The following is a 22,965-nucleotide window of genomic DNA, read 5'->3' on the forward strand; positions in this document are numbered from 1 at the left end:
GACCAACTGTGATGTGCCTGAGAGTTTGGGACAAGAGCTTCAGATAAAGGAAAGGGAGATTAAATATGCCTCAGGGGGAGTGAGGAAGACAAAGAAAGTTCCTGGTACTCTCGTAAGTGGTAGGGAAACACAGCAAAGAAAGATAGATCAGATAGATAGATAGATAGATAGATAGATAGATAGATAGATAGATAGATAGATAGATAGATAGATAGATAGATAGATAGATAGATAGATAGATAGATAGATAGATAGATAGATAGATAGATAGATAGATAGATAGATAGATAGATAGATAGATAGATAATGAACAATGGAGGTTCTGATAAGTGTTACTTAAATGCCTTTCGGCAGTGAGCGATAAGGTGGACAAAAGACAAAGAATCCAAGCCACTGTGAAGGAGCAGTCAGATATCAGGTTCTACACTTGTTCTGGGGAAGCGGTGTTTCCAGTGCTTGAAATGTCACGCAGGAAGCAAAGGAAACCTCAACAGCTTATCTCCGACTGTGACAACTCAACCTCTTCAGAGAATGGTAAGGACAGTCCCTGGAGTTGGGGCAAGGCAATGAGAGAGCATGTGTGTGTCTATGCTATGTGTTTAGGAGTCTGTATACTTCAATGCCACTGTAATCTGTAGCTCCTTTGATGGGGGTAGATGTTTGCAATTTGCAAACAAGTTATACAAGAAAAAAAGAAATCCTTTAACTAAATGTACATTATATTGTGAAGAATGTATCCTTCTTTAAAAAAAAGCATCTTGCATTGTATCTGTGTGTGAAGCCTGGTACAAAACGAGTTGTCTATTTACTGAATGCACTACAATTCAGATTCTAGATCAACCTAATGACAATTAAATGCATGTCACTGAACTCAGTGAGTGTATTTTACATCTGTATAGGTTTAGTATGCGTAGATCACAATTGTTGCAGGAATTTGTGTATGAGCCATTGTTACCTGCTATGATATATAGGCCGATTTACCAAAGGTATTGGAAATGTTCACTTAAGGAATTGTGTGAACATTCACTTCAATTATTCAATCATATGAAAAGCATGTTTCTGGATTTCAAATGTAATTTGCATCTGTGTGATTGAACTTTACACCAGGATTTTGTTACTTTTTAAATTCCATACTTGCTATTTGTCTGTACCTACGTTTTATATTTCAAGAAAATCAGAATGAATACAATCATATGAATAGCAAATTCCTTTTTATTTATTTCATTTGCACATGGTTGGGTATTCAAAGTGAACAGAAATTTGCTTTTCAATTGGATAATTGAAGTGAATATTCACACAATTTATAGTGCAAACATTCTCAACTCCTTTAGTAAATCAGCCTTGTAGTTTCATTGTATTGACTTTAGACATTCATTTCAAGACAGATAAGTATAAACTATAATAGACCAGTGTATAACTTTCCAGTGACTGTACATCATTCAACAATTCACTTTGCAATGTTGCTGCGCTGTTGTCTATAATGGTCAATGTTTGTGAGATCACGCTTCCACAGTCTTACAGGGCAGGAGGCTACATATATGTTTAGATTGATAATGGTGTTTATGTAAATGATACAGATTAGTTACATTAAGGCACTATCTATCTATCTATCTATCTATCTATCTATCTATCTATCTATCTATCTATCTATCTATCTATCTATCTATCTATCTATCTATCTATCTATCTATCTATCTATCTATCTATCATTGGTATCTATCTATGCCTACTACGTATCGCACACAGCCACGCTTCATTGTTTTATTGCATTTTTTGGCCACAAGAATGAAAGTGTTTAGGTGATGTTGAGAATTGCATTATACATGACTTTACTTAGAGAGTAATTTTTACAGCTCAAAAGTATCCATTTAATACTTATGGCAAAGTTTCTCCCAATAGCTTTCTGTGCTTTGAACAGTTTGTGATACCAGTTTATAAACAGTTAACATTCGCAGTTCTTATTCAGCTCAGTAATAAACACGCATATACACATGAATACTGGTGTTTGTTGCCCATGGTAGATCATTCCAGCAGGTGCGTACTTTTAAATTGCTGTGTGACTTCGGCCATTCACGTTTATCTTTTTTCCGCCATTTGCCCCAAGATCGTCAAGCCATGCACGCTGACTCCATTTTTAAAGGATGAGTTTTCATCATATGCTTTTAGAAACAGAAAGATTTCAGAACAAATTTGCTTTTATTGTTTACATAGTTTTTTCATAAAAGACTTAATTTTTGTAATTTGGTCAACTCCTTATTTTTGTAAAGTTGATTTCAGGCTCTAAGACTACATTTTCCTGAAATTTCTCCTTCCCCTTCTGTACATATATACATTTCTATATTATATTACATTCCCTAAAACAATAGCTTTTCAGCATTTGCTATAAATACATGTAAATCACATAATGGGTGAATTGTTGCCTCTTGTGTTACCCAACACAACAATCGCAGTCTGCTTCAAGCTGTACAACTCACTATGAAAAACTGTTGACTTTTATCTTCAGATGTATGGCAGTATTGAGCACTGTGGGGTTGATTTACTAAAACTGGAGAGTGCAAAATCTGGGGCAGCTCTGCATGGTAGTCAATCAGTTTCTAACTTCAGCTTGTTCAAATTAAGTTTTGACAAAAAAAAAACCTGGAAGCTGATTGACTTCTCTGCAGAGCTGCACCAGATTTTGCGCTCTCCAGTTTTAGTAAATCAACCCCAATAGTCCTAAAAAAGCACAAACCTAAAATTAGTCTTTGGTAATAACATCCACAAGTACAAAATATTTCACATTCATGTAACTTTCCAGTACCAATCATTTGTATGGGTGCATGATTAGCGTCATGTGATATAAAAGACACCAAATGGAAGTCTTCTGCTATGGAATTACTGGATAGGAAGTCTGCTGTTTGATAGAAAATGTAACTGCCCATCCACACCACCTTACAACTAACTTAATTATTCCACCTTGCGGGTTTCATTACCTGTACACTTAGCTTAAAGCGATTGTAAAGGTAAATTTAAGAAAAAAAGATAACAAACATGTTTATAGTTACCTGAGTGGCCACAAACCTTCTTTTCTCGGGTCCCCCGCCAGTGCTCCTGGTTTCTCCTCTCTGTCCAGTGCTTGGGAGCAAGCACGCACGAGTTCCCCCATGGGAAGCGGCTTCTGGAGGTGCTGGGGGCACTCGTGCATGCTCGCTCCTGAGCCCCACTGCTGTGTCCATTATCACAGACAGTGGGACTCGGACCTGCCCCCTGCTCCCTTGTCACTGGCTCCCGGTCCCCCAGCAAAGCCAGCAAGACTCAGAAGAGAGGGGAGAGAAGAGCTGCAGATATGCATAGCCCTGGATCAAATGAGAGCTCAGGTAAGTAAAAGGGGGAGGGGGGATGCTGAAACATTTTTTTACTGTAAGGCAAGAAATCCATTAAGGTAAAAAATGTTTAGGCTTTAGAACAACTTTAAAGCTGGGTTCATACTTCTTAGGTCTACCGTATTGCATGTCCTTTGTACAGGAATCGCACCGGATTCCTGTACAAATGGCATGCGAATTCAGTGCAGTGCAAATTGAACCATACATTATGGATGGCTCAATTCGCACTGGACCCGCACCAAAAACATGCAGGAACCTTTTTTTTTTATTTGTCCATGCTGGATCCGATCTCATGGGTGTTCAGACACATGTGATCCGATTTCATTTGATTCCACAGTTTTCACTGCATTCTGCCAACCGATTTGGGGATGTCGTTAACTTTAAATTGACACCCGCAGTGGTTTGCAGAGCGCAGTGTGAAATGCCTGTGATTCTGATGCGGTGCGGGAACAGTGTGAACACAGCCTTACTGTACACTGTTTCTCTACACACTGTTGATCTTCAGGAACACATGCGTCAAGTCCTCCATTAGTTTTCCAACATGTAATAGATAAGTATGCACCAAGGGAAGTCAGTGAGAGTGAAGGCAGAACAGCTGCATGCAATACATATCTGCATGCATATTTCAGGGCAGTTACCCGAAAATGACTGAAGTCATTGAATTAGAATGACAGCCAGGTAACTAGCATTTAATAATGGCAATCTACTCATAACTTGCAGCACAGGTTTCCTGGTTGCCTGAATGTCTTTGGCTTAAATACTTTCAGGGTCACTAGCTCAGAACAAATATGCAGCAAGGGAGTCCCTTTAAAAACATACTTTTTCCACATCAGAGCAGGCAGCATACAAATCCATACAGGTTTCCTTTAACATTTTATTGATCCAAAAATAAAAAATAAAAAAAAAAGTTGCATTGGGGTTATCTTATACACACAAAAGCATTTTTATTTTAAATAATAAACAATACAGATTGCACCACAAATGAATTAGCAAGATGTAAAGTGTTTATACACATAGAAAAGTAATTGGGCTTAGGGAGACAATATTAGTCGGGTGATACAACAATAAGGATGTGCAATAAAAAAGAAGAGTGTACGTTTTTTTTTGTAGCAAAAAAAGTTTCTATATTTTGCAAAGAAAACAGTGTTAAAGTTTATTAGGGTTAAACTTTATGGGTGATTTTTATTTAATATTCCTATACAATTGAATTCCTTGCTGGCAATGACGATATTCACAGCACATCAAAATGAATGTGCAAAAAAAAGTAATGGTCAACAAGTGAAAATCTCTTACTCACATGAGATTAACAATATAGCTTAACTGTAAGGACTTTTATTTGAGTACTTTAAGGACTTTTAAGAATTAATATATAAAAATGCATATATATTATTAGGATGAACTTTTTAGTATGTGTCTTGTTAGAAATATAAATAAACAATAATTAAAGAAAAAAAAAAATCATCAATATCGTAAAGGCAGAAAAATACATGACATTTATTTTAACTTTAAAAACATTCTTGGGTTTGTCCTCTTCTAAGTAGTGTGCTTATAAGTTTGTGTGCTTCTAATTTCACACCCCTGATCTCCGATTTCTCCCTCTTTATGAACAGCAATAAAGAGGGACGTTACACGCGTAACGTAACAGCAATAAAACGGTACATAGGAAACCATGCCTTACTGAGAAATAACATTTAAACTAAGTAACAAGATATAAAAGAACGTTGACATTATGTAGAGGAGCACTTTACTCTTTCAGGAACTGCACCTTTGTTAGTACTTTGGACAATTATGTATTTATGTATCATGTATCCCAGATTATAACATATATATATTTAACTCAAATATCACATTTTTTTTTTTTTTTCTTTAAGTCCTCCCTAATAGAACAGTTTTATCACACTTAACAATTTTTCAGTGTTACTTTACAAACAGGCTTAAAAATGTGGCAAGGAGTATACCTTAAAGTTACACTAAACTCTGGTTTAAAAAATATATATTAGTGTATATATTCTTATAAGCACCTAGTTCTGCTCTCAGTCTCCTTCAAAACTCTAAATTATTTTTTTATTTTTTATTTTTTATTTTTTTTTCAACTTTGATCTAACATCCTGTAAGAGGGTGGCAATGTTCATTCTCCATAGTCCCACTGTATGTAGAACATAGCCACCCTCTCTTACCCACTCTTGAAATAGGAAGAGAGACTATGGATTATGGGATTTCAAGTGTTCATAGAGAAGTGCACATGACCACAACTAACATGCACTACTTGTTTCTAACAAATGGAAAGGGAGATGTTCAGGATCTCATGAAAGACATCACAGGGAGGCAAAAAATAGTAAGAAACGATTTCATGAAAAATAGAATACAGGGCTATTAAGTAATGGATGTGCATTGATGTTTTTTGAAGAATAAGAATATCATTCAGTGTCACTTTAATTTCACATTGCACATTTACAATCTTTTAAAACAATTGCCTATGTTAGATGTATACACAAAATGGCCCATAAAACAATAACCTGTATAATATGCCCAATATTGAATGTGTAAGTTAATACTGAATCACAGGCAATGAGGCTGATTTACTAAAAGCTGAAGAATCTTAACTGAAAAAAAAATTGTGTCTATGTTCACTATGCACAAAATTGAGTCAAATCAATCAGGAATTTGCTTTGCTTAATTGCAGAAAATATTCACACTTTGTTTTTAATTGAAGACTCTCAACTTCTTTAGTAAATCAGCTTCTATCATGTCATTTGTCTTCTCTCAAAATTCAACCCTTTGAAATAGAGTAGAGTTAATTTACTAAAACTGGAGAGTGCAAAACCTGGTGCAGCTATGCATGGTAGCCAATCAGCTTCTATTTTCAACTAATTCAATTAAGCTTTGACAATAAAACCTGGAATCTGGTGGGTTTCTATGCAGAGCTGCACCAGTTTGATTAAATCAACCCCAGTCCATAGTTCTTCATTCTCAGATTAGCATGAAAGCCACATGCAATTACTAGAACTTTTTTGCAACACAACTGCTGGTAGAGACAGTGAGCTGTGGTACTTTGAACTTGCCAACAGGCTTTTGTACAGTGCCAAGTGTCAATGTTTGTCTAGCTTCCAAAATATACCACTTTATTAAAAAAAAAAAAAAAAAATGAATATTAAATAACACAAAGTATAGCATTATAAAATAAAAAACACCAGCAACAAAGCTTTTAAAAGAAAAAATATAAAAAAAAGACCAACACCTTAGAGTTAGATGAAAGAAAGGACACAAGAGGAACTACAACTGGTATATATTAGTACTGGAACCTTCAGAACAAATAACATTATGTTCACTTTACCTTGCATTCATTTTTAGGGTCTGCCGTATTAGTCTTTGAAAAGGGACTCTCAAATAAACCCTAATATCAATAAGATTTGTTTTTCTATGAGTTCACCAGATCAATTAATTCATCCAAAGACTTCAATGTCACTCTGCCTGCTCAGCTTCTGTTAGCACCACTGGCAGTGGACAGCATGCTGTCAGGTCAGACATTGAGGGAGGCACGTGCTGTCTACGAACAACGCAATGCTAATGGGAGTGAGCAGAGCATTGGCAGGCCTTGCACAAGATTTTGGACCCATGAGGTGTTGTGAAGGCTTGACCCTAGATAAGAATAGGATGTCCATTGTTAAAAACTTAAGGTAAACAATAGATATGCTTTTGCACTGCTTTTGAATTTTTAAATAGTCTTGATAGCTATGGATTGCCTCTAGCTCATCCAATCAAGTAAACACTACCTATAAATTGGATAATGATGTCTTTTTATTGCCTTTGAAACAGGAAGATCATTGTCTTAAATTAACAACACATACTAGTTTCTTAAATAACAACAAATTCATTTTACTAGCACATATGCTAGCACTGCTGGGCCCATAACTGTGAAATATACTATGGATGCAAAGAAAGAGTTGGGGATGCCATTCTTAATCTCGTCTTGCATGGTATTGTGGAATATGTTGGCACCACACAAATACATAATATTAATGCAAGGCCACACACAGTGTGGGTGAGATAAAGTCCCTCTGGCTTGTACAGTCAGCAGCGAGGCTTGGATGGGAATTCAGGGGGTTGGCTCCATTCTCAGCTCATTGGGTTGGGACACTTTCTTTGCATTGTCACTGTGATGAGAAGGGGGCTTTTGTGACTCACAACCTTAGTTCAGCCAGCTGCAAAATCTTTTTCCCAGGATCTGAATAGGAAAAACTGAGGGTAAAGGAGGGGGAAAAGAGCAGAGAGGGAGAGGAGGGGGGCTAAGTAAGAAAGTATCAAGAGATCTTCAACACACAGGCAATAAGACTCCCTTAGTTTATGAGAATCCCGTGAAAGGAGTAGGCCTCCTCACCTGTATTTGGTTGTATAGAAGAGTTTGCAAAGTTCTGCCCTTTCTCAGGTATACATCAGGTCATGCATGAACAATGACATCTCTATTTAATGTATATTGTTCAGTGTATATATATATATATATATATATATATATATATATATATATATATATATATATATCCATATAATGAACATAGTACATAAAACAGAGATGTATATCTATATATTTTTTTTTTTTTTTTTTTTACTTTATGGGGTTGATTTACTAAAGACGAATAGGCTCTTCACTTTGCAAAATAATTTTCTCTGCGCTTTGTGAATGTAAAGAACTTTCGCTATGTAAACAATACCCAATCACATGTAAGAAAACTATAGAAATTATGATTGGACAAAAGAAGTCAGCAAAGCTTCACCTTATTTACCAAGGTAAGGGAAAATTCCCTTGCAAAGTGAAAATTCTCTTGCAAAATAAACAGCCCAATTGCCGGTAACAAACGAGTCCCTATGTCTTTCTAGTCAAGTGTACATGAAACATTGCATATAAATATTTCCATGTACCTTTTCCAGCCAGTGATAGCTGATATACTGCCGAGTTCAGCATACAGATCTGAGTAGCAGGAACTCAGGTTTAACAGACACAGCTGAATGGGTCAGCTGAATGAACCATAGCAGTGATAAAACCCCCTCCTGCTTTGTAGTAGAGACTGTTCTGTTCTTCAGTCTGCAGGAGCAGTCAACAAGTGCAAAGCTAGCACTGGGCTTTCTCATTAGAAAGCCCAGAATGCACTACACACATTAAAGCATGAAGGTATTACATTTTTACTTGTAAAGAAAGACAGTAATTAAAAAAAACCAATAATATTAAAAATGATCAGTTTATAAACTGAATAACTTTCATAAAAGAATAAAAATTACAACGAGTCATTATCGCTTGAGTACCGAGTAACTAGTCCTCTTTTGCTCTGGTGTTCATTAATCATATCACATGAAGAACTCTACTAGCAACCAAAAATCTCACTTTGTAATTTTAATCCTTCCATGCATCTCACATGTATGGAAAGGATCTAAATACACTATGTAAACATTGCTCATTGGCCAAGGATCAGCAATGCTAAAGTAGGTCTAGCCCATTTCTGGCTCAGTTAGTTTAGTGATGACCACACTTCAGGCTAGGAATGTATTCATTTTGGATCAAATGCATAGCCAAACATGCTGGTAATGTATTTCATTCAATCAACACTATTTGATTGCTGCTGATTGCAGAAAACATCAGAATCTTGCTTGACTACACATTTTATAGCCTGTGCAGTCATCATGGGACTGAATGGTTTGTATGGAAAGAAAGAGAAGATAGTCTGGTTTCATCTAAATTCCACAGTTGGGAGGCTGGATTTCGAACCATCAATTGAGGTTTCCTTACCCTGTCCCTGGTGCACACAAACCTATACAGATATCTCACATCATTTGTGTCACACACATGACAGGGGTTTTGTCAGAATGTTAACTCCCTGTCACGTATGTAATAGGGCCTGTCTCATGCTTGCACTGGCACAACAGGAGTTGAACAAGTCAGTCTGTTTTATTCAAGTCATAAAGAGAAGAATTTGCACCGCACACAAAGGCAGATATGAGAGGGACTTCGGAGAGGGTATGGTAATCTACTCAAATTTAGAGGCAACAGAAACCACTAAAATCATAGGCAAAAAATTGGGACAAAAGTGAATGAGTTGTCCATTGCAACCTGTGCTATACGGAGCTGCCACTTAGCAGTCTGTACTCCCACTAAGCAATTAAAACAGAAGTTCTAAGTGATAGGAACTGTAATATTTCACAATGTTCTGTTGCTGCTGGAACCTGCTGGTTTATCCTATATCCTCTGTGTTACATGCAGTTTGTTCTCTTTTCTCTTGCAATATTCTGTAGAAGCCATTTTCTTATCATAGTTTCAGTGTTTACCATTGCCTGCCCCTAGACTAACCACATTTTACATTATTTTGGATCCTTTGTCTTTGATGTAATACAGCATATATTCAAGGTATAATTGACTTTGGTATAGCTTAGTATCAGCATCTTGGATATGGTATCAGGAGTAATTTGATTCTACAAGCATGGAATGGAAAAAAGATGGCACTCTTAAACAAACAGAACAATCATATACAGATATAAAAGTGTGTCTCATATAAACGAAGCAATGTGAACCCCCAATTTTTTTTTATACTCTGGAAGCATCAGTAAAGAGTGAAGGACTTTGGGGAACAAAAAATAGAGATATATTGAAATGCAACTGATGTGTACTTAAATACAGATAATGAGAAAATGTTGATTATGCTGCACAAAACACTTGACACAATTCAGTTGTATAACTCTGGATATAGTATATAGACTTTTCTAAGCAGCTTCCATAAGAAATGTGTGTAGGCATTCAGGAACCACTGATATCTAAGAAAAAATAAACATTTTTTGCAAGATATCTGTTTTTAGCACACACAATGACCTTGGGATACCTATGGGCAGGCAGAAGTCTCCCCTATGGTCAGTCTCCCCCCCCCCCCAGGCAGGCAGAAGTGCCATGAAGACACCCCTGGGAGTCCTGTCACTATGGCTTCCTTCATATTAAAATCTTCAGTTCCATCACAGAGAAAAAGATAGCAGGATAAGCACTGGAGAATTCTCTGTTGAAAGAGTTTCAGTTCATGTCAAACACTGGAGCTGGGACTTGTAGCCAGGTGCTTGGATAAGAATGGGGAATGAGAGAAACACTGGGGTTGATTTACTAAAACTGGAGAGTGAAAATCTGGTGCAGCTGTGCATGGTAGGCAATTAGCTTCTAACTTCAGCTTGTTCAATTTAGCTTTGACAAAAATAACCTGGAAGCTGATTGGTTTCTATGCAGAGCTGCACCAGATCTTGCACTCTCCAGTTTTAGTAAATCAACCCCACTGTCTGCAGCTGCTCACTGCAGATGCTGCCCTGTGGCACTGAACTAATTAACAGCTATATCAGCAAGAGGATGGAGCTGGTGAGCAGAAAGAATTTAGCAGGCTGAGTCAGGCAGCTCTGCACTGTGGGAACTGTAGTCCAGAACAGAGGAACTCTACTGTAATTAAGAGCTTTTTGAACTGCATTTACCAGAGGGAGATTGCCAGAAGGAGGGGAAAGAGCTGCACTTTCTCAGGCTCTACAAGACAGAGCTTCCTCTTGCTGTAAGGGAGACCAGAGAGTGCACATTGCTGTCCATTGTGCACCATCACTGTTGCATATCAGCGGCCTGAGTGGGATCTGGAGTGTTGAGTTTGGGAGTGCCGTCAGCCAGAGTTACCTAGGAGCAGAACAGAAAGTCGACTATTTGCTGTGTGTGACCATATGGTGAGCTGCAATATCACTGGGACTGGTGATCTGCTGCTATGGGGATTTTCTATTTGTTGTTAGAGAGAGAGAGGCTGAGCCCTTCAGGAACTGACATTACAGCCATATAGTAGAATTATTGCTGCCTGCAGGCTTGACTGGCATGATTCTCATGTGCACCAACAGTACAACTCGGCCCCAACGCTAGCTGGCTAAAGAGTTAGAACTAAAGACTGTCCCTTTACAGCTGCTACACAGAGACCTTCACCTATTGCTTATGCTAACAGGTACCTCTCAGGGGACATTGTACCATATACTATCCATTCTCCTAGAGTGCACTCTAGATTAGTTATAGTATTATTATTCACATTGCAGTTAATGTTTAAATGCACTGTTGATCTTGCTGGTTCATTAATTAATTCCAGTCTAGAGGTAGAGAACTCTAACCTAAGTCACTTCAGTCTGGAGATCAAATTTCTTAGCAGACTGTGTCTGAATCTTACCTCTCTGCTCAAACCACCATTTACCCATATCAAAACATTGAGTTAATTTACCACTAAATGGTCTTGTGTCTATTTCCTGATGCTAATTCACAGTCCAGTTAAAGGTATCCACACTTGTTTTCCCATTAGGTGCATGCAGTAACTTTCACTCAACTAGGTGTATCAGAGGGTCTGAGGTTGTTCTTAGGGTCAAGGCGCAGAACATAGGATCCAAATTACCAACCGGCTCCTTTGGGGGTAGTCCTACACTCTTATTAGGTTATTCTGTAAGCCTTGTGTGAGCCTAATTTGTGGCAGTAAAATACCAACATAATTGGAAATTTTGTTAGTGTAGTGAGATACTCTGTATTGTGGGGCATGTTAAATGTGGTGAGGAATCTGTGATTGCTAGAGAATGTTTACTAATGGTCTCCATGTATCCACTGTAGTAATGGAGTGATTGATAGATTGTACCCCCATTTCTTGTCTGAGGGTCTGGCAACTTGGGGTACTAGTAGAAGTCATGCACTATGCAAAGTAACTTGACTTAGGGTAGGGTAACCCCTGTGTATTTACCTGTTCTTGAAGAAGTCTTGGCTAGTCTACAGTTTGGAGCTTCCCCTTAGACCATGTCTGGATCAAGAGGAGAGTCCTTGGTACTATTGGTATGTACCTTAGTACCTATGGACCTTGGTATGTCTCTGACATTTTACTCAGTTTAGTGCATAGTGCTCCATAGAAGACATGCTTTCAGGCATGGTATAGAGGTATACCTGACTGAGCTGATTTAGAATATCAGTCAGTACTTAATTTGTCAAGGTGAAGGAATAAATCACCTCTAATGTTGGGTGTCGTACGTGTGTGGATGCTACTGCAATATGTATAACATTTAATTTCGTTTTTACATTTTAGAATGGGCTGCCTTGAGATTGTGTATAATTTTAAAGGGAACCTTGACTGAAAAAAGGTTGAGAAACACTGTCCTAAAATTTAAATATTAATGAGATCTAAAAAGTCCACATTATTTATTACTAATGAGAATGCTGCACCTAGTCTAGGTAATGAACGTGTAGAGTTACAGAGGATACAGTGAGCACCAAGCTACACAAAACAAGTGGGCTACCCCTTGCAGTCTACAGAAAATAATACCTGCGCTGTTACAAACCCTAAAAGAAGAGGTGCAGAACATATAATTCTGATGCCAGTTATAACATTGCATGGCCTACATGGAATAAAACAAATGCCTTTCAATGTAGATTACAGGAATTTTGACTACTGCATCTTTCACTTTCAGTTGTCAAAGTCTGCATTATATAATGTGACAGAACTGTGACTGAAGAGAATGAAATGCTAAAGAAGGGACATACAGCTCATCATGACATGTAGTATCCCTAAGAAAGGTAATGTGATGTCCAAAGACATAGAACAAATGTATTTACTACAGCAATTTATATAGCCCTGATGATTTTGCACAGGGCTTTATACATTGTACATTCACACCAGTGTCTGACCCCAGGGAGCTTACAATCTAAGGTCCCTATCACATATACAGAAAATAAGGGCCAATTTAGGCAGGAGTCAATTGACCTATTCCGTTTTTGAAGTGTGGTCGAAAACCTACGCAAGCACAGGGAGAACATGAAAACTCAGTGCAGATAGTGTTTTGGCTCCGATTGGAACAGAGAGGCTCAGTGCTGCACATCAAAAGTGCAAACCATTAGGATACTTTGCAGCACAAATGGTTTAACTAGTAAAGCCAAGCTGACCAAAGTTATCAATTTGATTGTATAGGACACACATTCCTATACAAGGTATTTAACCACTTTACCACCGGAGGATTTTCCTGCTTTACGTCCAGGCCACTTTTTGCAACTTGGCACTGCGCGACTTTAACTGACAATTGCGCGGTCATGCAACACCGTACCCAAATTAAATTTACGTCCTTTTTTTCCCACAAACAGAGCTTCCTTTTGGTGGTCATTGATCACCTCTGCGCTTTTCATTTTTTGCGATATTAATAAAAAAGAGCGAAAATTTTGCGAAAATTGATATTTTCTACTTTGACAGTTAAAAAATATCCAATATATTCAATTTCTGTCATATATTTAGGCCAAAATGTATTTAGCTACATGTCTTTGACAAAAAAAATTCTCAATGAGCGTATTTTTAACCGCTTTAAGACCGAAAGATTTTACCCCATTCCTGAGCAGGCTATATTTTGCGATTCGGCACTGCATTACTTTAACGGACAATTGCGCGGTCGTGCAATGCTGTACCCAAATTAAATTTATGTCCTTTTTTCCCCACAAATAGAGCTTTCTTTTGGTGGTATTTGATAACCTGTGCGATTTAAAATTTTTTTAAAAAGAGCGACAATTTTGAAAAAAAAAAACAATATTTTTTACATTCTGATGTATAACATTCCCAAAAAAAAAATGTAAAAATCAAAATTTTTTAACATTTTAGGCCAATTTGTTTTCTGCTACATATTTTTGGTAAAAAAAAAAAATCACAATAAGCGTATTTTGATTGGTTTGCGCAAAAGTTATCACGTTTAATAACTACGGAAAAGATTTGTCATTTTCATTGTTTATTTTTTTTTACTAGTAATGGCGGCGATCTGCGATTTTTTTTTGCAGGACTGCGACATTGCGGCGGACAGATCGGACCCCTGACTGACATTTTTGACACTTTTGGGGGTACCAGTGACATTACTACAGTAATCAGTGCTATACATATGCACTGTTACTGTAATAATGACACTGGCAGGGAAGGGGTTACCTTTATTGGTGATCAAGGGGTTAAATGTATGCCTCATGCTTACTGACGTGTGTGGGGGGGGAGGGGGTTGTGTGACACAGACACAGATCGCAGGTTCAGCTATGCTGAATCCTGTAATCTGTCCCTGTCTGTCACAGAGGAGATCCGCCTGCTTTGTTTACACAAGCGGGCGGATTTCCTCACTCCATCCCCGACGATCGGGGAAGATCGGCGGTGATCACCGCCTCTCCTCCCCTGGCCCGACTCCCGCTGTGTCTGAATACAGCGGGAGCGAGGCTCCGGCGGCACGTGCGCCGCCGAGAGAGGGGGGAGTCTGGTGACGTAGGTCTACGTCGCCAGACGATAACGAGCCACTTTGCCGCAGTACCAGCTCAGTTAGCGGTCGGCAAGTGGTTAATTGTCTTCCCACTAACAGATAAAACCGCTTGCAATATTATTGCCATGCCCAGGTTTTAATACGTACATAGTAGGCAAGTCATGATATTCCAAAATAAATTGTTACAGACACCTTTCTCCAGCAGAAAATCACATACTTTTACATCCCAGTGAGGAATTTATCTAGTTCACTCTTTTTTCCAGATTAGCCTCAATTCAGCAGACAAGCTGAATATTTTGTGACGCCAGTGGTCAATATACGCTCTTTTAAAAAAATGCAGTGTCTAATGTCTGCCTGAATGTCACACTTCCTCTACAAAGAAGTTCAGGAATGGCTAAGTAACATTTTCCAGTTCGGAATCCTTGGGTTTCCCACAATGGTGACAGCACACATGGTGAGGCAGAGACTAGTCAAGTGCAGACAAGATGGCTGAGCACATGGCACCTGAGTGTATTAAAAAAAACTAGGCAAAAGTTTGGAGCAGGCAGCAAACAGAAGAAGTAAACCAAAAAGGTGAGGCAAATGTGGCTAGAAAATACCCGCTGTATATGTTGATGTGAGTATGGTTAGACACAAAATGTTGAGTGGATTCTATAATATATAGTTCTATAATATTAGTACAATACTAATACTAGTTTTTCTTTTAGGAAAATAGAAAGTTACTAAGCTACAAATTTAAGTCTGAGTACCTCAAGTCACATGGCGAGATTCTGTTGCTGCAAGGGCCTGTTAGTTAGGCCCCTGTTTTTATGTGCATAAGTCATATTAGGGTTGATTTACTAAAACTGGAGAATTCAGAATCTGGTGCAGCTCTGCATAGAAACCATTCAGCTTCCAGGTTTTTTTTTTTTTGGTCAAAGCTTAATTGAACAAACTGAAGTTAGAAGCTGATTGGCTAACATGCACAGCTGCAGCAGATTTAGCATTCTTCAGTTTTAGTAAATCTACCTCATTGTTTCATATGTTTGCTCAGCTGTGAGGTCTTCAGTAAAGCCATGTTGATAACACAGATTCTGTATCTACCCTTAGCCTGGCTAACCATACCTTTAGGCTCTGTTCACACTGGTGCGATGTGGGAACCGGCGCTGTTCCTGTGTGGTTTCCCCTGTCGCAGGCAGTTCACACTGCTCTCTGCGAATTGGTACCAATGTAAAGTTAATGACACCCCCAAATCGGTTTGCAGAACGCAGTGCGAACTGTGAAATCAGAAGGGGATCGTATCGCATTGGTCTGAACACCCATGTGATCAGATTCCAGTGTGGACCATAAAAAGGGCCCTGCACCATTTTGGAACAAATGTGATGCGATTTTAGCCATACAAACTGCATGGCTGAATTTGCATCGCACAGACATCGCATGTGATGTGCACAGCAATGCGCTGCCAATCACATGCAATGTCTGACATCACATTAGTGTGAACCCAGCCCAATACTCCAAAAACCCTGAAAAGTGTACATGAAGGGCTTTAAAGAATCTTGTAGAGTCAAAACCCAAACATTACACAGATTCTTTTAAAACATGAAGTTATTGTGTCATATAATTCAGTTGTTCATTGGGAAAGAGTTAAAATATGTAAAATGGACCTGGAAAATTAGTGTATCCCCCAATTTGGATTCAGTAGAGCCCTTACACTGAATATAACCCTCTTGCCCCATTTCTAATGCCCCGTACACATGCATCGATAGTTGGCCGTGAATTTTCGGCCAACGTCCGATCGGCCGTTTTTTGGCTTGTTAGTATGATGCTTTCGACAACCGACTCCGACTTTTCAGCCGAATAAAATCTGGTGTGCAGGCTATAAAATTTTTGTTGGCCGTCACCGCAACGGCCGATTTTCCGTCAGTCAGTACAGATTTCGGCAGACAAAAATCTGATGAGCAAGACTGGGCATGCTCAGAGATGAAAAAACACACGGAAAGTAAACCATCACATGACATCACTTCTGAAGTAGATTTTGTTGGCCGATAAAATTCGTGTGCAGTCTAGAGCACATTTCAACCAACACAACAACACTGGACAAAAGTCGGCCGATCGGTCGGCCGATAATCGTTGCGTGTGTACGAGGCATAAGTCATTGTCAAAATGTCCCTGGAAATGTCCTTTGTCTCCATCCATGGCCCAGCAAATTTACATGTCCCTTTTTCTTGCTTTCACTCCCTCTCCTTGTCTAGCTCATCAATGTGGTTGTCCTTAAGTTATGACTTCCTTTGATCCCTATGGGTACCATGGAAATAATCCTTCCCTGTCATCCAAGGAAATGCAGCACGCTGTACCTGGAAATCTCCACGGTACTTAGTAAAAGCCAAAATGTAGCCCCACTCCCACCCTCAATTCAGCATTACAGCTGTAAATACCACCCAGGTCAGCCATTTCCATCTTAGCAGCAAAGCACCTTGAGAAATAACATTGTTCCTATCCAAAACAAGATAACCAGGACCAGCTCAGTTGTTACAAACCTTTCTGGACTTTTACCTACTACTGAGAGAAGAACCAACCAGGGTACCTATTCAGAAAAGCAACGATGATGTACACAGTGTAGTTATCATATCAGGCTAAACTGACTTCTTAGCTGGCGTTAAACTATAAAAAAACAAAATCTGAAGCTCATTGCATTGTTTGTTAAACATTTTTCAAACTAGGTTAGAACTGAAGAAGATACTGTTACCCCATGCACAGGTTATCTCATATATATATATATATATTCATTATTATTTAATGGTAAAATAAAATACATTTTTTCAGGTAAATATTGCATATGGATATTTTTTCAATTTTCAGAACACCGGGTGGAACTCCAGTTTTTTTCACATATTGACCAGTCTACTTCTATATTAGAGTGCCCCCAATCTAGATGAAGGAGCACAGGGGCACCTTTGGAAAGCAGCATTGGTAATCTGAGGGAGGGGAGTGTTAGATGTACTAGCAGATTTAAATACCCTAACAAATATAAGCCAGCTCTCGTTGCAGTTACACAAGCAGTTACAGAAACCATGCTTTTTTTTTTTATTTAATACTTTAGGATAAATATTTTACATGAATAAATAAAAGTTGATCCTTGAAAGCAACCCTGTCAGTGATAAATGGTTTGCCTCAACAGTCTAAACTGCTACATTTTCAGGAGAGCTTGTTCTGTTGAAAAATAACTTACTGCTCAGATCACGAGGTAAAAATAGAACAATGAAAGTCTAAAAAAGAAAACTAATACAGCAATCCCATCTAAGAATTTTTAAGCTGCAATATAATAAATGTTTGCTTTTGAGTTTACTACCAATTTAAGTCTTAATGGCACCTCCAGGCATTGGAAAGTGCGGTGCAGTTTCCTGTGCACAGAAACACATAGTGCCACAGCACGCTTTCCCTGTGGCCGACCACAGGAAAACGTATAAATGCGAACCTAGCCTGGGAATGCTGTTCACCTCCAATTACTTCACATTGAGACTGTCCAGTGTTCTAGATCATAGGCCTTATCTAAGAAATCCTTTTGCATATTTTTACAGATCTAGGAATATGGGATATATTTAAAATCCTGTCAGTTTTTTTTATGCTGTATCATTTTGAAAATGTCACCTTAAATGGCTGACTGTGATTGACAGCAGCAGGAGCCAATGGCTCCCACTGCTGTGCCTGAGCCAATGGGGAGAGAAAGAGCCAAGAAAGAGCCTCTGCTCTCATGCACATCACTGGATCGAGATCGTGCTTGAAAAAGTTTTTTTTACCTTAAAGTTAATCTAAACCTGATTAATGAAACCTGATCTGGGCACATCTATCTGTAGTGTTTACCTATCTCTCCTCAAAGCTCTAAGTCCCATGGATTTCCCCTGCACTGTTCTTCTGTTATCAGCATGATAACTTCTCACAAGATCTCTGTCAACTGAGATAAAACCAGGCTAAATTTGTGTCGGGGTGGGTGCTATGAATAGATTAGCTGAGAGCTGGTCTATTCACAGCACAGCTCTTCATGTTTCTGCCTATGTGGAGAGGGGGGTGGGTACCTTTCCTCCAATCAGCTGTCTCACAGTGTATAGCCAAACTTCTCTCCCACAGTGAATCAGGAAGAGAAAATTCTAACAGGATGTGCATTTTCTAAACAGTCTAAAAAGCTGAAGACAGCACATATACAAGTAAATCTAATGTAGGAGGATTTATTTAATCTCAGTGTATCATCTGAGGCTGTTCACTTCACTGGGTATATGTGAGGATTTATATCCACTTTAATGCATAGAATGCATTAAGGTAAAAAAAAAAAAACTCTGCCTTTGGAACACTTTAAATGTATTTCTGCCTATGAAGTCAGTAATTTTTTTCCCCATTCATACTTACCTAGGTGAATGCAGCATCAGTCCGATGCTACATCTGTCCCCCAGTGCCTCTACATTGAGAACTGAGAGATCGAACATTGCTGATCGCTCAGTGCTGACAGCTCCCCGAGCAGAGAGCTGCTGACTGTGGGCTATGGAGGGGGCGGAGCGGCCGCCTCAGACTTTCAGCGACTCGCTGAGAGAGAGACTGAGCCGGGTCCAAGCACCTGGCGGATCCAAACTCCCTGGTATTGATGATGCGGTGCCTGGACCGACATCTGGCCCGAAAATGGGTCACAGGAGTGCAGAACAAACTACACTCCTGTGATCTATAGGAGATGTACAGGCAAACAATCTTTAGTTGTACATCTCCTTTAACATCCTGCCCATCTAATAGGATTGAATAAGGAATGTGAAGGATGGGAAATCAATTTAAACAAGGATTGTGTGGAAACCCATTTTGGAGTAGAGATGTAATGGTATGGGAACCCTGTCAGGTTTTCCCCATTCTTTCCAAAAAGTGTTGTATTGTAAGGGTTGTTTGCAAACACTATTATTTTAAATATCATTAATTACATCAGCCATTTTTAACCAGGGTTCTGTAGAACCATTGTGTTGCTCCAGAGGTTGTTAGGTGTTCCTTGAGCTCTGACTAATTGACTTCCGATAAGAAGGTACTTGCATAGTTCTGAGGCCAATGCCATTTGAAAGCCCAACACCAATTATATCTTTGTTTGTTTCTATGGGTGGCATTCTGACCACCACTGTAAGGGGCAAGTAATGTGTTGGGCGCTTGTGCCGATGGATAGGACCCGCACTGAACTGTAGTTGGAATGGAGGGATGTTGATCCTAATGTGGCAAAATCCGATGTTGGTTCCTGAAGGAAGCACTGTGAGCAGGCAGAAGCCGGAATCCCGCTGGCACATATGTAATAAGAAAGGACAGGCGCCACTCAGTAATGCAACCACGATTTATTAAACAACAACATAGCACACTTACATGTGGGTAATGTATGGGCTTCTCCTGTTATTCTCTCAACCCCGTGGCATGGCGCTCTCTTTCTCACAGCCGAACCAGCAGCCGGGAGATGACGCCGCCTCGATAGAGTCCAATGGGGGAGCAGGATCAGTCCAGGAACAGCGGTGAGCCGCTTGTCCACCTATGATGATGTAACGCGTTTCGGAGCATGCGCACAACGCTCCTTCCTCAGACGACTTGAAATACCGATAGAGATATATAGACTGCGCTCTATCGGTATTTCAAGTCGTCTGAGGAAGGAGCGTTGTGCGCATGCTCCGAAACGCGGTACGTCATCATAGGTGGACAAGCGGCTCACCGCTGTTCCTGGACTGATCCTGCTCCCCCATTGGACTCTATCGAGGCGGCGTCATCTCCCGGCTGCTGGTTCGGCTGTGAGGAAGAGAGCGCCATGCCACGGGGTTGAGAGAATAACAGGAGAAGCCCATACATTACCCACATGTAAGTGTGCTATGTTGTTGTTTAATAAATCGTGGTTGCATTACTGAGTGGCGCCTGTCCTTTCTTATTACCACTGTAAGGGGGGCACTCTTCCCATTAGCCACCAATAAATTGTTTTTAGCATGGGTTTCCCTAGATCTGAAAATTATATCAAGGGTTCCTCTGGGGTAAAAAGGTTGAGAAAGGCTGGTTTACCTGCCTGCATGGTTAGCTTTTATTAATTTGTGTAAAACCTTTATCCCAAAAGAAAAAAAACTGTTGTTGTAACTGCTTCAGAAGCTGAAGTTCAGTTTTATTTATTTGTCCAGTGAGTCTAAAGCCCCGTACACACGATCAGAATATCGTACAAGAAAATACAGCTTTCGATGTGATCGTACGATAATCTGATCGTTAGTACACAGCTTTTGTATGAAATTTTCCAAAGGGACAAACACGGAAATGTTTTCCGTACAATACCAGATCTTACAATTTTCGTTTAATCAGCCCAGTTTTTGCCCTAAAATACTATACAAATACATTACATCACTTCCAAATTTTATTCTGTCGTTCGAGAATTTTCGTATTTTAAAAACCTGTTCATTTTTCGATATGGAGACTAGCATGCAAAAAAAATGGATGATCATTCCTCCGATAATCTCATTGTGTGTACTAGACCTAACTTTGCTAGTCTATTTAACACTACCCTCTCCCCAGATTGACAATGTTGCTGTCCAAGGGTGGCTCAGTTGCTCCACCGTAGAATGGGAACACCTAGGAAGTGTGTTGCGCTGGCTAGATCACCAGGTAAAAATAAAAGAAAAAAGCCTAAAAAGAAAGTTTAAGTGATATTAAAGGCATGTTTTTTTTAACACTAAACATGTCATTCTTACCTGCTCTGTGTAATGGTTTTGCACAGAGCAGACCCAATCTCCCATTTCTCAGGCCCCCCGCCAGCGCTCCTGGCCCCTCACTACTGCCGAGTGACCCCAAGGCAAACAGCTTGCTATGGGGGCGCCCGAGCAGGCTCGCTCCCGAGTTTCTGCTCTGTGTGTCCATTCACACATGGAGCGTAGCTTGGCCCTGCCCCTGCTCTCTCCTCATTTGTTCACTGGCTGTGATTGACAGCAGCGGTAGCCAATGGCTCCCACTGCTGTCTCGGCTAATGAGGAGGAAGAGACCCAGGAGAGACGTTGCTCTCTTGCACATCACTGGATTAGGATGGGGCCCAGGTAAGTATTAGGGGCGGCTGGAGAGGCAGCTGGAGGGGCTGCTACACACAGAAGGTTTTTTACCTTCGTGCATAGCATTCATAAAGGTAAAAAGACCTTGAGCCTTTACAACCACTTTAAGGCAAAGACCACATTTAAGGATCTGTAAACTGAAATGTATTCATTTTTTGTTGGGTTTAGATATGCTACAAATACTACAATATATGTTACTGTCCCAAGATTTATTGGACTATCAAAATGAGTATGATTTGGGGCACATTTGGAATGGAGTTTAGAAAAAACACATTTCCATTATTACTTTGCAGGGAGATACATACTAGGTGGCTATCATATGAAAAGGATCAGTTCAGTACTTGTAGCAGCTCCTAGGACTGTGATATGAAAGGTATGACTGCGATATGAAATCTATACATATTAGAGAATAGTATACATTCTGCAGCAATGATGCATATAGGAAACCACAGATAAAAAAAGAAAATTTGCAGAATGGAGCTATACTGTAGTTTAAGTGGAATTGTGTTTATTAGGAATGGTCTCGGGCGTGTTTGGGATCCCACCTGCCCGTTCCTGCCAGGAAGCTGACACTGCACACCGCTAATCACAGGCAGTGCGAAATTTCCCGATCCACAGCTGCACAGATTAGGAAATGTCTCACTGCCTGTGATAAGCAGCCGTGTGCAGTGTTGGCTTTCTGGCGGGACCGGACAGGTGGGATACCGAAGACGCCCGAGCCCATCTCTAGTGTTTATGCATGTCTTCTCTATGTTTGTACTAAGTAAGCTGGGTATTACCGAAGTAGGCAAGGGTCAAAACATTGCAATGACTCTACTTATACCACAATAAGCAAGGAAAAATTCCAAATTGTACTTGTAACTCTGACTAAGTTACGCAACACAAATTAGATCATCTGAAATGCAAAAAATACAGTAGACCTTTAGTACCCATCCCCAGCTGCAGCAGGTATAGTAACACACACAAAGGTGTGAATGGGCCCTTAAAATTCCCCTTTAAAAGCATACAGTGCATAAATGTGAACTAACTTTTCATGCAGTATGTGTTTTACCCCAGAAAAATACACAGGTTTAAATAGGCCTTTACATGCATTGATTTATTTTTTGTATGTACATTCTGCATTTACAAATGACACAATCCTTTAGATACAGAATTTGAGTGAGGGACACATAAACGGGAATGCGCCTATTAATGAAGCAGGAATCTTCATTTTGTCTTGGCCATTAAGACACAGGTATAGTCTATGCATAGGGTACATAATA

General features: G+C 39.5%; 1 protein-coding gene across 4 annotated transcripts in view; it reads left to right on the plus strand.

The window, feature by feature from the left end:
• The first annotated feature begins 255 nt into the window (after positions 1–255).
• SALL2 (spalt like transcription factor 2) overlaps positions 256–22,965 on the plus strand; it is a 28,363-nt gene continuing 5,653 nt past the window's right edge. For all 4 annotated transcript variants that reach the window (XM_082261875.1, XM_082261877.1, XM_082261876.1 and 1 more), the window contains exon 1: positions 256–534. In XM_082261875.1, coding sequence (XP_082118001.1) covers positions 462–534 — 73 coding nt within the window. In that variant the 5' untranslated portion in view covers positions 256–461. The remainder of the gene's footprint in view (positions 535–22,965) is intronic.

Source organism: Pelophylax lessonae, assembly GCF_965119305.1.
Source record: "Pelophylax lessonae genome assembly, chromosome: 1".
Classification (NCBI taxonomy): Eukaryota; Metazoa; Chordata; class Amphibia; order Anura; family Ranidae; genus Pelophylax; species Pelophylax lessonae.